The sequence below is a fragment of the Diadema setosum genome, chromosome 12 (assembly GCF_964275005.1).
Source record: "Diadema setosum chromosome 12, eeDiaSeto1, whole genome shotgun sequence".
Classification (NCBI taxonomy): Eukaryota; Metazoa; Echinodermata; class Echinoidea; order Diadematoida; family Diadematidae; genus Diadema; species Diadema setosum.
In genome coordinates, this window is record NC_092696.1 from 17,323,589 (window position 1) to 17,337,643 (window position 14,055).

The 14,055-nt window shown below is 41.4% G+C and overlaps 1 protein-coding gene across 1 annotated transcript in view; it reads left to right on the forward strand.

Annotated features, from left to right (window-relative positions):
- Positions 1-12,591, forward strand: part of LOC140235765 (mediator of RNA polymerase II transcription subunit 25-like) — a 55,515-nt gene extending 42,924 nt beyond the window's left edge. The window contains exons 19-21 of the mRNA XM_072315774.1: positions 1,341-1,601; positions 11,096-11,407; positions 11,892-12,591. Of these exons, the coding sequence (XP_072171875.1) occupies positions 1,341-1,601; positions 11,096-11,407; positions 11,892-12,143 (825 nt within the window). The 3' untranslated portion in view covers positions 12,144-12,591. The remainder of the gene's footprint in view (positions 1-1,340; positions 1,602-11,095; positions 11,408-11,891) is intronic.
- Positions 12,592-14,055: the final 1,464 nt, after the last annotated feature.

Here is a 14,055-nt window from a genome sequence, read left to right on the forward strand (position 1 = left end):
GTTGCTTCAATGGTTGTCATCATGTTTTTTGCCCCATTCATGACACAGCACAGCTTAGTAAAGATTAAGTGCTTGAATAGACCCTGTGCTTCAGAGCCTCTTTTCTCAGTTCACACTTTCCATAGTGTGTGCTTTCTTACCGATATTTAGATTTTAGGTTTAGATTTTTAGGTTAGGAGAGTCCACTTGATTTGAGTTATACATCATTTTAAAGCTTAAAGTCTGCCCTTTCAGAATATGCTCTTAACTAAAAATCCATGTCTGGCAACTTTTTGTTGGTCTTGTGATGCAGGGTCACATACATGATACAGCTAGTGTGTCCCTGAAACTCTACACTGTAGCCCTAAATGTGCCAAGCTTTTTCAGCAGCATTGAGTAAGCCATCCAAACATGACCTAGCCATAAAATTAACCAGGCCCACTCATCAGGTGTAGAAGCGTGCCTCAGTCCAGTGGGCAGTCCATGAAAGCGCAGTGGGGATTAGGAGGGCTGGATGATCTGAATTTATTAGTGATTAATTTCCCTAACATCAGTGTCAATCGGCAAAGAAAAGCAATCCAGCATGTTTGCCAATCGGCCTACAAAGCACATTAAAGGGTGTGTACAGTTCTGGTTGAGGTGAGGATTTAGCTTTTAACGTTTTGTAAGATATTCAGAAACCACTCTATGAGATGTCAAAGAGCATGTAATTTTAAGAAGGATTCAATGTTTATTTGATGAAAATTGGTTTTGAAATGGCTGAGATATCCAAAACAAGGTGAAACAAAGAGATCCTAATAAAAGGCGTGGCCTGTCGCCTTTTATCATCATCACTGTTTTGGATATCTCAGCCATTTGAAAACCGATTTTCATCAAATAAACATTGAATCCTTCTTAAAATTACATGCTCTTTCATATTTCATAAGGGGTTTCTCATCATCTCACTTAGGAATGTTCAAAACATGAATTCCCACCTTAACCAGAACTGTACAGTCCCTTTAACCCATTGAAGACTAGTCCCGAGTATACTCAGGCAGGTGTCTATGGGAAATGCATGTTTTAGGAAAATCAGCTCGTCCTCAACGGATTAATTGTTCAAAAGAGGGATCAATAGATATTAGGAAATTAGGAAAATATTTAGTGCAAGCAGAGCTGCCGAGTTGCCCTCATTCTGCAGGAGGGTCTCTGAGAACTCCTGAGAATGGAGTTCGAAAGGCTCCTTGTTTCAGATATTATTCTAGCCTATTTTTGAGTTTCATGTTTTACACAAGTACTTATCTTCTTGATTTGTTCATCGGGATTGACCTGATTTTGATGTGGGCATCCCTGGTTCATTCATATTCTCGGAATTTTCATTTTAGAACCAGCAACAACAGCAGCAGCAGCAACAGCAGCAGCAGCAGCAGCAGCAGCAGACACCCCAGCAGCAAAGCCAGGCCCAGACGGCCGCAGCGGCTGCTGCTTCGGCAGCTGCGGCTGCCGCAGCTGCAGCGGCGGCAGCCCGACAGAAGGCGGCCCAGGCCCAGAACCAGCAGTCGCAGGCACAGGCCAGTCCGGCTCAGCAGACCACCACCAGCTACGCAGGGGTGTCTACTGGGGCAGGGCAGGCCCAGCAAGTGCAGGTAAGAGCCATTAATTTTACCTTGTAGGGTCTCGACATCAAATGACGCTAAATATTGTCACGATTTGATCCCTGAATACCCTTTTTATTCTAATAATGACAGTAGTAAGTATAGTGATGATGGTGATACTACTGAGAATAGCCATATGAACATGAATTTAATCAATGGTTACTCCATTTATTAAAGGTCCTGTTTAACTTTGGGGACAGTGATTTAAAAAAATTTTCAAGATGTGACATTTAATGCTCATATGTAGGTGTGTTGTACCACAAAACATCCTATCACGTTCAATTTTCGCGATTAAGCCTAAAATATAAGGAGATACCTGATTTTTCTCAATAAACCGTAACTGTAGACGGTTTAGTCCGCAAACATTTTTATTATAACTGTTGTTCCCATTTTGTATATTTAACAATACTTAACATCGAATTTACCAATTCAAATTTTTACAGTCACGTTTCTATCCCCAACTCTCATTTTAGAACTATTTTAAAGCACTAATGCTGGGTTTTTATTTCATCTGCAAATAGTGAATTATGCCTGTAAGTTTCTCCGCACAAATTACATTTGTAACATACATCTACAGATCAATGAATTGTAACACATGTTTGAAAATTCAGTCATTACATAACTCAGGATGATAAGGACCATGTGGATCATATTCCCTTGGAGATGAAGTGTCTGGCGGATACTAAGGATTTAGTGGCATTAACACTACCATCGCTGCAGCGTCACTTGTCTTGTGTCTTGTGTGTGTGCTCTACCAGCCACATTTCACGGCAGATGTCGTTTCATTTCGCTGTGGAGGTGTATCATGCGACAGTCTGGATGCCTACTTTTGGCAGTAGTGCCCTCAGTGTTCAAACTTTTGTAGGCGAAGAGGTGAACTTTGGAGGGTCCACTTCTGTTCGCTCTGCAAGTCGTATACGTGGTGAGATTTCCTTCACTGTTTGGGTACAGATGTATTATGGCAAGGAGAAGAGGCCTTTAGGTTTTGGTGTTGCTGCCCCCATTGACCTGTCTTGTACAGGGTCAAAGGTCCTCCTGATCAGATGAGCATTTCGCTAGGCTTATGAATGTAATATCCTCAATCTAACTCGGTGGATTTCATCAAAGCGTTGTATGGAGGTGGTAGGCTGGTCAGTGGATGGTAGCATTGGCGTGAACTGGCACCAAAGTTGAAGGTATCATCCCAGATACAGGGGTCATAGATATTATTTGAGTTGAAAGTCAACAACCACGTCACTCTTTTATTGCACACTTTGGACACGGGGAATACCGACTGTGTGTCCAGTGCCGTGAGAACTCTGTGCAAAAGAGGATCAGTGATAAGAAGTTGGTGCCTACTGCTGCTGTTTCCCAATTCCTTTCCCCTGTATTAAAAGATAAACTCAAACAAACAAACAACAAAAAAGAAACAGACAAATTGCCCCTCCCCCCCCCCCCCAAAAAAAAAAAAAAAATCTATCTCCACTGTCCCTGTTTTTGGAAATTTTCCTCCTCCCCCACATCAGAAAGAAGCTCATTTTGTGTGTGTGTTTGGAAGGATGTGTGCAGTGCCATGCCCCATGCCCACCCCCCCCCCCCATCATTCAGCTATAAAATCTGACTCATGAATAACAGTTTCACACAAGCTCACCTTCATGAATTTTCAAAAAATACTAGCTGCAAGCTAGACTGATGTCAGTCGCATATTCAGTGCATTGGAAAAAGAGTGGCACATTCTGCATTATGCTTGCATTTTATTGCTGAATGCTGTGAATGATTACCTTAGTTTTTTAGCGCCGTTAATATTCTTTCGCTGATCGATGGACTTGAAAGGGTGCTGAACAGATCTGAACTTAGATTATTGTGATAAGGAAAATAATAGTTACAGGTATCTTGTGTGAGTAATTTTTGTATTAGATGTACACAGGTGATGCACCCCTTTAGATTTATGAAATGTTTGTTTTCTTAAAGTAACCTATTTGAAAAATTATGCTGTGATTTCTCAAAGATATACACTAAAAGAAAAGAAAAGAAAAGAAAGACCATGTATGCAGTGCATTGCAAGCGTAAACCTGCTCCGTTTTCCAGACCAGCAGCTTGTTTACTGTCATTCTTACATCTCTTTTGCTGTCAGGCAAATATTATCCATTAAGCAGCTAGCTTCATACCACAGCGTAAAAGTCGCTCACATAAAAAACCTTGCACTTTGGCCTGCTTGAGAAAATTCTTTGGGGCTGACATCTCTTTTGCTGTCAAGCAAATATTATCCATCAAGCAGCTAGCTTCATACCACTGCGTAAAAGTCGCTCACATAAAAAACCTTGCACTTTGGCCTGCTTGAGAACATTCTTTGGGGCTGACATCTCTTTTGCTGTCAAGCAAATATTATCCATCAAGCAGCTAGCTACATACCACAGCGTAAAAGTCGCTCACATAAAAAACCTTGCACTTTGGCCTGCTTGAGAACATTCTTTGGGGCTGACGCGCAAGTTTTGAATCTTGTTAACAGAACTTGCTTGCCCACTCGCACTTCAATCTGTAACATTTGTAGAATGGGTCAAACCTCACATTGGATCTGTGTTACGGAAAACCTATATTTTGATATGTACTGTAAATAATATGTCATATATCACGTAATTTCTCTGTGGAAATTGCATGAAGGTTTCACTCACGCACATCATCTGTTAAACTTATAACTGGCTGGCATCGACGGGAAAATAATAATCTAATTCCACACCATCATTGTGAAGGGTTGGACATTACATACTTTAGTTATTGCTTTCAACTCTTCCCTTACCTACCAACTACATGTATTTCTTTGGAATAGAAACCTTCTCCTTTTTTTGTCCCCAGAAAGAAGAAGATTTATTCATCCTTGTGTTGTATTTTTAGAGGTTTTTATTCAAGGGTTGGCAGATGTGGTGTCCCACATTAACTATTTTTGTGCCAGGAACTTTGGACAGTGTGTACAATGCTATGGGGTTTTCTCTGCCAATCAACACTCAGAACACACAAAGGGTTAATGGGTGAACTTGAAGTGCCTGGCAGAACTGAACTCTTGTTTAACATTGTTTGCTGTTATAATCATGGGTAACCATTGCCTATACATCCTCTGTTTAGCTTTCTCTGATCATAATTGCCATTTACTGTAAAAGGTGGATATTTTCGCGCAAGTAATTTTTCGTGCTGGGCTGGGTAAGATGAATTTTGCCTGCTATTAATTCCGACGAATCAGGACATTCAATAGTGGTACGTGTACATCATGGCAAGCAAAAATATTTTTCGTGCTAGTTTCTAGTTGCATAAAATGCCTGAAAATTTCACTTTTACAGTATGTGGGAAGTTTTCGTCTATAGAGTGTAAACACCTAAACTTCATCAGAGGTTATTTTCTGACTTAGTTTCACCTTTTCTACCTAACGCTCTAAAATCTGGACTTCTCCTACATTCTGTGTTTAACGTGTACCCAAGAATATGTATGTAGCTCCACAAATGCATGTCACTGTTTTAATTTCACGTAAGGCTAATAGAGTTTATAAGATAAGATCTTCAAAATGCTTTCCTGTATTTAAGATAAAGAAAATTAAATAAATGCTTCTGAAACAGTAATCCAGCTAATCATACACGGGCATGTCATAAATAAACAAGCACTTGCTGTTGAAGAAAGAATATAATTGTCTCTGATGAATGCTAAGCTTTCAGAGAAAAAACAAATGGAAAAGATGCCAAAAGAGAAAGTATACGTCAGGCATTTTTATGCCTCTGCCATGAAGTGTTGCCCAAGGCATTTTTCTTTAAAGGACAAGTTCACCTTCATTAACATAAGGATTGAGAGAATGTAGCAATATTAGTAGAACACATCATTAAAAGTTTGAGGAAAAATGGACAATCCGTTCAAAAGTTATGAATTTTTGAAGTTTTTATGCAGTCGCCGCTGGATGAGAAGACTACTGCAGTGTATGATGTCACATGTGTACAACAATATAAGGAAAATATAAAGAGAATTTCACAAAATTTCATCTTTTGAAAAAGTACACATTCCCTTGACTCGTTACTGACATATGTTATGGGTAATATTATTCCCATTGCCTTTAGAAAGAGGCAAGTCAAGTGCTCTTTTATTATGCGAAAAAAGTGAAAATATGTTGAATTTTCTTTACATTTTCTTTATACTGTTGTACTCATATGACATCGCGAGCCTTAGTAGTCTCCTCATCCAGCAGTTCCAACACAAAAGTTTTATAAATTCATAACTTTTGCATCGATTTTCCAATTTTCCTCAAACTTTCACTGATGTGTTCGACTAATATTGCTGCATTTTCTCAATCCTTGTGTTAATGAAGGTGAACTTGTCCTTTAAGCTTGAATTTCCTGAAATAATTAATTGCTAATTTATTCTCCCACTCTTTGATATTTAGAATCTAAGCTCTTAAATAGTGTCAATAGGAGTAAAAAGATAAACTCCACCCCATATTTTAATTTGAGTTCACCATCATAAGATCTAACAAATCAGACAGTAAAAATGTGATTATAATCACTCCTTAAAGGAAAATCAAAGAATCTTTGTTTCTCAGGTTCTCGGGTATGGCTGTTTCATAGAGACTTGTGAATTTTTTATATTTTTTTTTATCCTATTCACTGAAGCTTTCTACAATTGTGCATTTCTCTGAATGCACTGAATGTATCAAAGTCACCTTTTCGTAGGATGTGACCTCAGTAGATTGCTAAATTTGATATTCTAAAAACTAAGTGCAAAAGGTAAACACACTTATGCCATTTGTGGTGTCCTCATTTCATTAACATTTTTTCCTTTTTTTTTTCTTGCTCATTATTTCTGATCCCTTTCCTCGCTCTGCCCAAATTTCTGCAACTTTTCTTTCTTTATACTTACTATTCATCTGTCCCTCTCTCTCTTCAACTATCCTTCTCTTTGTATGTTATATGATTCTGCTGTCTCCCTTCTACTTGAGTGGTGTTTTTGTTTTGTTTTAAACTAATATGTTTATGTTATTGTGGTCCTGCTCCCATCCATTGTCATGCCTTCCATGGAATATCGCTCTATTTCTGTCTGTTATGTCTTTCTGTCAATCTTATCTCTTTCTTGCTTCTTCTTTCTTTCTTTCTCTCTTTCTTTGTTACGTCATGATATGTTTTGTCACATTTCCCCTCTCTTTGTGTTTTCCTCTATACATTCCAAAAATGTTCGTAATTTTTCTATCATCTCTTCCCCAAACTCCCTCCATCTTCACACATCACTGTCATCTCATTCATGCCCAATTATTTATCTTCCACTTCATCTCCTCTACTCACCTGTGTGTCCATCTCATCTAATAACTCCCAAACTCAACGGACCCCACGCCTCATCCTTCTCTCCTTCTCCTTCCTCCTCCTTTGTCTCCTTCCTCTTCCTCCTCTTTCTCCTCTTCCTCTTTTCCTTCTCCTCTTCTTCTCCTCTTTCCTCTTCTCCAACTTCTCTTCTTCCTCGTCCTGTCTCTTCTTCTCTCTCCTCCTTCCTCTTCCTCCTCTTTCTCTTTCTCTTTCTTTGTCTCTTCTTCTCCATCCTCTGCTTCTTCCTCTTCCTCCCTCATCTCCATCCTCTTCCTCTTCTCCTCTTCCTCTTCCTTTTCTTCCACCTTCTCCTCCTGCTCTTCTCCTCCCTCCTCCTCTTCCTTTTCTCCTTCCTCTGGTTCCTCTTTTTCTTCCTTCTCTTCCACCTCTTCCTCCTCTTCCTTGCTTCCATCTTCTCCTCCTCCTCCTCTTCCTCTTCATTTTCCTCTTGCTTTTATTCCTCCTCCCCCTCCTCTTTCTCTTTCTCTTCTTTTTCTCTTTCTTCTTCCTCTTCCTCCTTTTCTTCCTCCTTTTCATTTCCTTCCCTCTCCTCTTCCTCTTTCTCTTCCTCATCATATCTCCTCTTCCTCTTCCTCGCCTCCTTCCTCCTCTTCTTCTCATCCTCTTCCTCTTCCTTTTCCTCCTCGTCCTCTTCCTCATCTTTCTCCTGCTCTTCCTCCCCTTTCTCCTCTTCCTCCTCCTCTTCCTCCTCTTCCTCCTCCTCTTCCTCTTCCTCCTCATCCCCCTTCCTCTTCTTCCTACTTCCTCCTCCTCTTTATCTTCCTCCGCTCCCTCCTCCTTTTCCCCTTCCATTACCTGGTCTCTACCACTGTCCCCCTCTCCCTCTCCCCACCACCAACGAGCAGCACCAGCAACAAGCTCCGCCCCAGCAGCCGCCTCCCACTTCCAGAAAAGGTTCCTTCTCCAAGAAGCAGATAGATCAGGAGAGGCAGGCCAATCGCGTAAGTTTCCCCCTCGTCTTGAGCACGGTCCGTATCCGAAGCAGTCTTCTGAATTCTGTGGTTCATGAAACATGAGGAGCATGGGGGGATGTTGCCCTGCGAAATCTTTATTTAGTTCTTTCTGTTTTTTTAATGCCCCTTAATCACCTCTAAGTCACCCTCTGCCCTATTTGGCCCCACCCGTTTGCCCAAGAAGGCATCTTGTGCAATACTCACCAACACTTTGTAATTACACCTTTGCCCTTGAGGTTGTTTTCATTAACCCTAGGAGTAGTTTGTTGGGATACCAACAGTAAACACGCATTAACACTAATTGACTAGTCGAGTAAATGTCATTTCTAAAACAGATCTGCTCACTGAAAATATTGATGAAATAATTATAGGAATATTGCTTTGTGGTATGCGACTGCTTTTACAGGGTTGCATAGAACCACCGATGTGCCTGTGAGAACGATTTCTTTCTTTTCCTGTCAGTGAGTTGTTACGGCAGCAGCTTGTGCCCTCAGGTTACAAGTCATCAAAGTTGCTTGCCGTGTGTAGTCTCGCGCGACAGGTGTTTCCAACCAGGGCTAGGTGCATCAGAATTTGGCTCCTTATTATTACACCACTGTGAATTACAGAAAGGTGTAGTGGCCACCACATTACCCATTTAGAATCGGATGGTAACCTTATTCAAGTTTGTCTTAGGGTGACGTCAAAGATCATATGGTGGAGCTTTCATCAGAGTTCCAGATTTAAATAAGAAAGTCGTGGGACGTTAAAGTTTCACAGGTTTTCAGAGTCTAGCTGATCTTGGTCAAATCCTCTCTTGCATATCAAAATAAGCCAATGGCTTAAAGGACAGGTCCACCTTCATATACATGTTGATTGAGTGAATGCAGCGATATTTGTAGAACACAGTGAAGTTTGGGGAAAATCAGACAATTCGTTCAAAAGTTATGAATTTTTAAAGTATCTGCACAGTCACCGCTGGATGTCAAGACTACTAGAGTGTATGATGCACATGTGTACAATGATGTAAGGAAAATATAAAGAGAATTTCACAAAAATTTTGCTTTTTGAAAAAAGTGCATATTTCCTCAACTCGTCACTGACGTATATTAAGGGTAATATTATTCCCCCTTGCCTTGTGAAAGAGGAAGTCAAGTGTTCTTTTATTATGCGAGAAAAGTGAAAATATCTTAAATTTTCCTTATACTTTCATTATATCATTGTACACATCACAAGCTGTAGTAGTCTTCTCATCCAGCAGCGACTAAGCAGAAACTTCAAAAATTTGTCGTAGAGGGCGCAGTATTCCAGGAGCGCGAGAGTATCACAGCGATTCAGAGAAAAGCTGGGAACACTAATAACCATAATATGTGCATGTACTCATGAAATATTAATATCTACCACCAATGCGTCAATCGTAATCAAACCATTCTGACACATTGTCTTGGTCTCACTTGTCATTCTATTACACCAGTTTTCCATCGTCTCCATGGCAACTCATTGCACTGTAGCAATGCACCCATTCATTTCAAACGCACTCCTATCTCATCGATTTCCATGCTCACAACATACACATACATTAATAGGTTGGTTTATCAGTCTGTCCGTCCATTCATCCATCTGGCCATATGTTTATCCGAGTGTCTGTCTGTCTGTCTCCAGTTTGCTGTGATGGCGATTTTTCTATATAGGTCATCAGCCAGTTTCTTCCGACTCTTTTTCCGTGGCGTTTTTTTATCAGCTGAAATGCATATCTCGACATTGGCTTGGCGAACAATTTCGTCATATACTGATGGGAGTTTGGGAGGCGTGAGGTAATCTCTGCTGACGCCAAACTGTCGTCTTTGATCTGATTTTTGTTTTTTCTTGATCCCTCGAAGTGATTGGTGCCCCTTGGCCCATCCTCATTCTTAGATATCATAACTGCAATGAACCTGTTAAATTATGGGTGAATTAAAATCATGAGCGAGTCCAAACACCACTTTGGAAGACACATAACAAATATCATGATTTTATGGTAGTGAGCTTTTATCACTGCAAAATACCAAACTTTGTGTGGAGTTAGGAAAAATCACATTGTGGGTCTGCAATTTTCTGGCGATATTTCTGATGACGTTTTCTGTAGGTTACCCACCAACTTTGGCCCAGGTGTTTTGTGATAATTCACTGTCTGTGGGTTTGGCCTCTTCTCTCTTTTTCCAAAGACAAACTTCCAAATATTGGTGATATTTTTGATTGTCGGAGGAGAAGGGAGAGATAAAGTTGGAAGGAGGGGGCTCTGCAGGACTAGCACACCTGCCGATCACTCGCTGCAGACATGGCTGTGATTATGAAGCGGCCTCTCCAAAAGAATTGCGCTGGGACATCTCCATCTTCTTCAAGGGATGCCCGGCGTGTGATGATTTTTGGCTGTGAAAATATGTTGTTTCTACTGGCATCAAGTCTACATTGTATGTTCGTCAAAGTTTGTGACGTTTCCGTTGGTACAAATGCAAGTTGGTGGAATATTGCCCCAGTAGAGTACCCAAGTGTGATGTCATAGCGATTTGTCGCCATGGAAACTGATTCGAAACAACCTCACCTCCATAGCCCAAGTGTTTATGCTCGCTCCTGGTTCCACCCCGTGCTGTAACAAAAGACTGTGACCTCATCACTTTGTTGCTCTACAGAACAGTACAGACATTTGCTTTATGGCGCCCTCTATTGTGCATTGAAAGAGAAGAGTTATAATCCAAAGGGTTCAACACAATATCAATACACATTTGAAGATATATGGTGAAAGGAATGTCAGAAAAGTGTAGTGAAAAATGTGAGGGTGACTTTGGATGGCAGCTCAGGTTCCTCACAAACAGGGTACAAAATAAAAAGAAATATAAAGAATTGGGACTTGCAAATTCACTTCATTATAAAGACGGCTTCTTGTATCCGACCTCTTTAAAGCAAAGTTCATCTATACTTCTGAACTCTTGTGAATTCCCAAGCCTACTGACATGACCTGGGGCCTGTTGCACAAAACTTTTTACATGAGAAAACTCAGGTTTTTAACAGAGTTTTGTCCTGTGTTAAAAGTCAATGGCCAAATCATATGTGAGTTTCAGTCCCTCCTGAGTTTTTCTCAGGTAAAAAAAAATTGATGCGACAGGCCCCTGAAGGTCAGTGGAGATATGACAAAGGCATGGTGGTATCAAACTGTTCTCTTTCTACTGTCTTTAATCTTCACTCCCAGGCCATGATCAACAAACTGACACAGCAGCTTCAGGCCGCCAAGCAGCTCGAGGTCCAACTCAACCAGGCCAAGTTTAGCCAGGCGGGAGCCCCGGGGGCAGCGGCAGGGGGTGCGCCGGGCATGGCCACCGCAGCAGGAATGGCGGCGGCTGGCGGTGCCCCCGGCGCCGGTGCCGGCGGTGGCCTGCAGCCCCGCATGCCCCACATGGGCCAGCCCAGGGGACAGCAAGGCATGGGGGCCGGGGCGGGCCGACACCCGACTCCTGCCCAGAGCCAGCAGCTGGCTAGCAACAACCCGCAGCTCAGACATATTGTGAGTGTTTAGTAGCTTAACAGTTCTTATATGACACACAGGACATTGATCAGGACTTCATAATTTGTGGTAGAATTTACAGTGAAAGTACCGGTATTATTTTAATCTATAGCTTGAAGACAAGGATTTGATTTCTTCAGAAATGCTATTTACACAAATAATTTGAAATCTTTCAAAATTGGGAATGCCATTAAGCTGCTATAGCACTAAAAAGAAAAGGAAAAAGCTCTGTGGTGTGATGTATTGTACCTGGGAGTACAAATTCTAGTGTAGTCATAGGGACTTAAAATCATGCAGGAGAGATATGCCATAATTATCTCTTTATCAGATGCCTGCCATTGTGTGAGGCTGCATCAAAATCATGTGACTTTGTGCATTATTCTGTAATTATTATTGTTGTTACTGTTCGGTTACTATTACACTGGGAAGAAAAGTTACTTTGTTTCCTGTCAATGTTTTAATTATTCTTTTTTTTTTTTCCCAGGGGCCACCAGGTCAGCAGCAACCTATGCAGTGGCAGCAACAGGGCCACCCTCAGCAGCAGCAGCAACAAACTCAACAACAACAGCAGCAACAGATGATGATGATGCAGCAGAGCGGGGCCATGGTCCGCCCCCAGGGCACCCTGGGCCAGCCCGGCCAGGCGGCAGGCGGGGCCGGCGGGATGATGTCGGAGGACCTCAGCCTGGTGGACTTGCTCAGCTCGAGGGACGGCTCCAACACCCCCCACATGTGAGGTGGGTGGGGCCCCAGGCGACGGAAGGTGGCGGCTGTTTTATGGGGGCAGCGACGGGGGATAGAGAGAGGTGGGGTAGAGAGATGACCAAACGAGATCGAAAACGGGAACGTCATGGGACCGTTCATCCTTCGTTTTTGTCTGCTTATTTGTTTTCATACGAACGCCTGGAACGGTCTCTATGAAAATCTGTTAAACTGTTTCTCTCGAACACTGGCTGCTAGTCTGAAGCTTTCAGACTCTTTCGTCTATGTGCCGTATCCTTGAAATTGCAGAGGCTTGCCAGGTGACTGCAGGTTAAACCAGTTCAAGAAACCCCTCGCCTTCCTTCTCCTTACTGCTGCCGACAGGACTGGGTCGAAAAAAATGGACCAAGCGAATCTCTGCGACCCTGCGACCTGGCGTGGGTGCATCTTTTATACTCGTTTTACAGAAAAGAAAAAAAAAATCCTCTAGTTGTGGAAATTGCTGATTTCTTTTGTATAAAATTGTGACGTTAAATTTTTATATAAGTACAGTATGAGGATGACTTGATGATGATTTACAGAAAGTGTAACGATGTCTGCCACATCAGCTGTGGCAGTGAAACCAGACAATAGATTGTAGAACTGAGCAGAGAAGCATACATTCGAGACAGTGCAAAAAGAAAGCGAAGGCTTTCGTCAAAAAGGGAGAGCGAGAGGAAGGAGTTCAGAGTAGTATTGAGTGAGAGACAGAGAGAGATTAGCACAGAGCAAAAGAAAAACAAAATGAAAAAGATTAGAATAATTTGTAGAGGGAGACAAAGTGAAGAAACTCAAACCTGAATCTTTACCCCTCTGAATAATATCTTTCTTTCATTTAATATAATATGCCTTGTCCGCCTTGCACTACTTAACATAACGATGTCGGAATTTCAGAGCTTGGGTATTTGTTTCTTGTTCATCTTGTCACTGCCGGCAACCAGGGACAGCCTGGTGGTAGTGTCGCTGCACGGAAAGCAGTAGATGACATGTGGTTCGAGTCCCACTGGTTCCTTTTTTTCCGACATGTTTGTTAATTTACAGAACAGCAAATTTCATTTGTAGAGGGAGACAAAGTGAAGAAACTCGCACCTCTTTCGCATTGTTTGATTCAATGCATGGAGCAGGCTGAGTTCATGTCAGAAAAAGCTTTTATGCAGGGACTTACAATGAGAGTAACCAAACAATCCATGTGTATGCTATAGTATCACCTACCCTTTTGATATAGGCGGGAGTTATGTCATGGAGAAATTTTGACAGTGTACCTGTGAGCGACAATCTTTTGCCGTTTAATTTGATCCTGATCAGGGCAGTCAAAACGCCACTTAAATGTGTGAACATTATTGACTTCCACTTGAGTGGCAGCTCAGTGTAAGCCCCTACTTCCCTACAGAATCAAGGGATGAACAGTGAACAGGGTGCATTGAAAAGTGACAGATTTGTCCAATAATCTACCACCCAATTTTTTTTTTTTTTCAGATGAAAATTTTGCATGGAAGAAACTTCCAGTCGTGAATTTTAATACCAATATATGGTCATGTCTTTGCCCTGATAAAGATCAGGAAGAAGAAGAAGAAGAAGAAAAGGCCAAAAATGCAATGTCACAATTTGAAATATTAATGAGAAAGAGAGAGAGAGAGAAGAGAAGATGGTTAAGAGTGAGATGAAGTATTGAAATCAATCTTCCAGGGATTATACACTGGAGGACCCAGTGAGAGGCTTGAATGTGTAGAAAAGAGTGGATTAAGAAGTGGAGAAGGATTCAGAAAATATTGTCCTGAAATAATGTCGCATTTACAGAGAACTGAATTTATTCATTTAAATGCATATATTGCAATGTACTGTTATCTGCTGGAAGAGAACCAAGTCATTAGTCTTTTAGTGTCATAGGGAGAAAAAAAAAATATGGA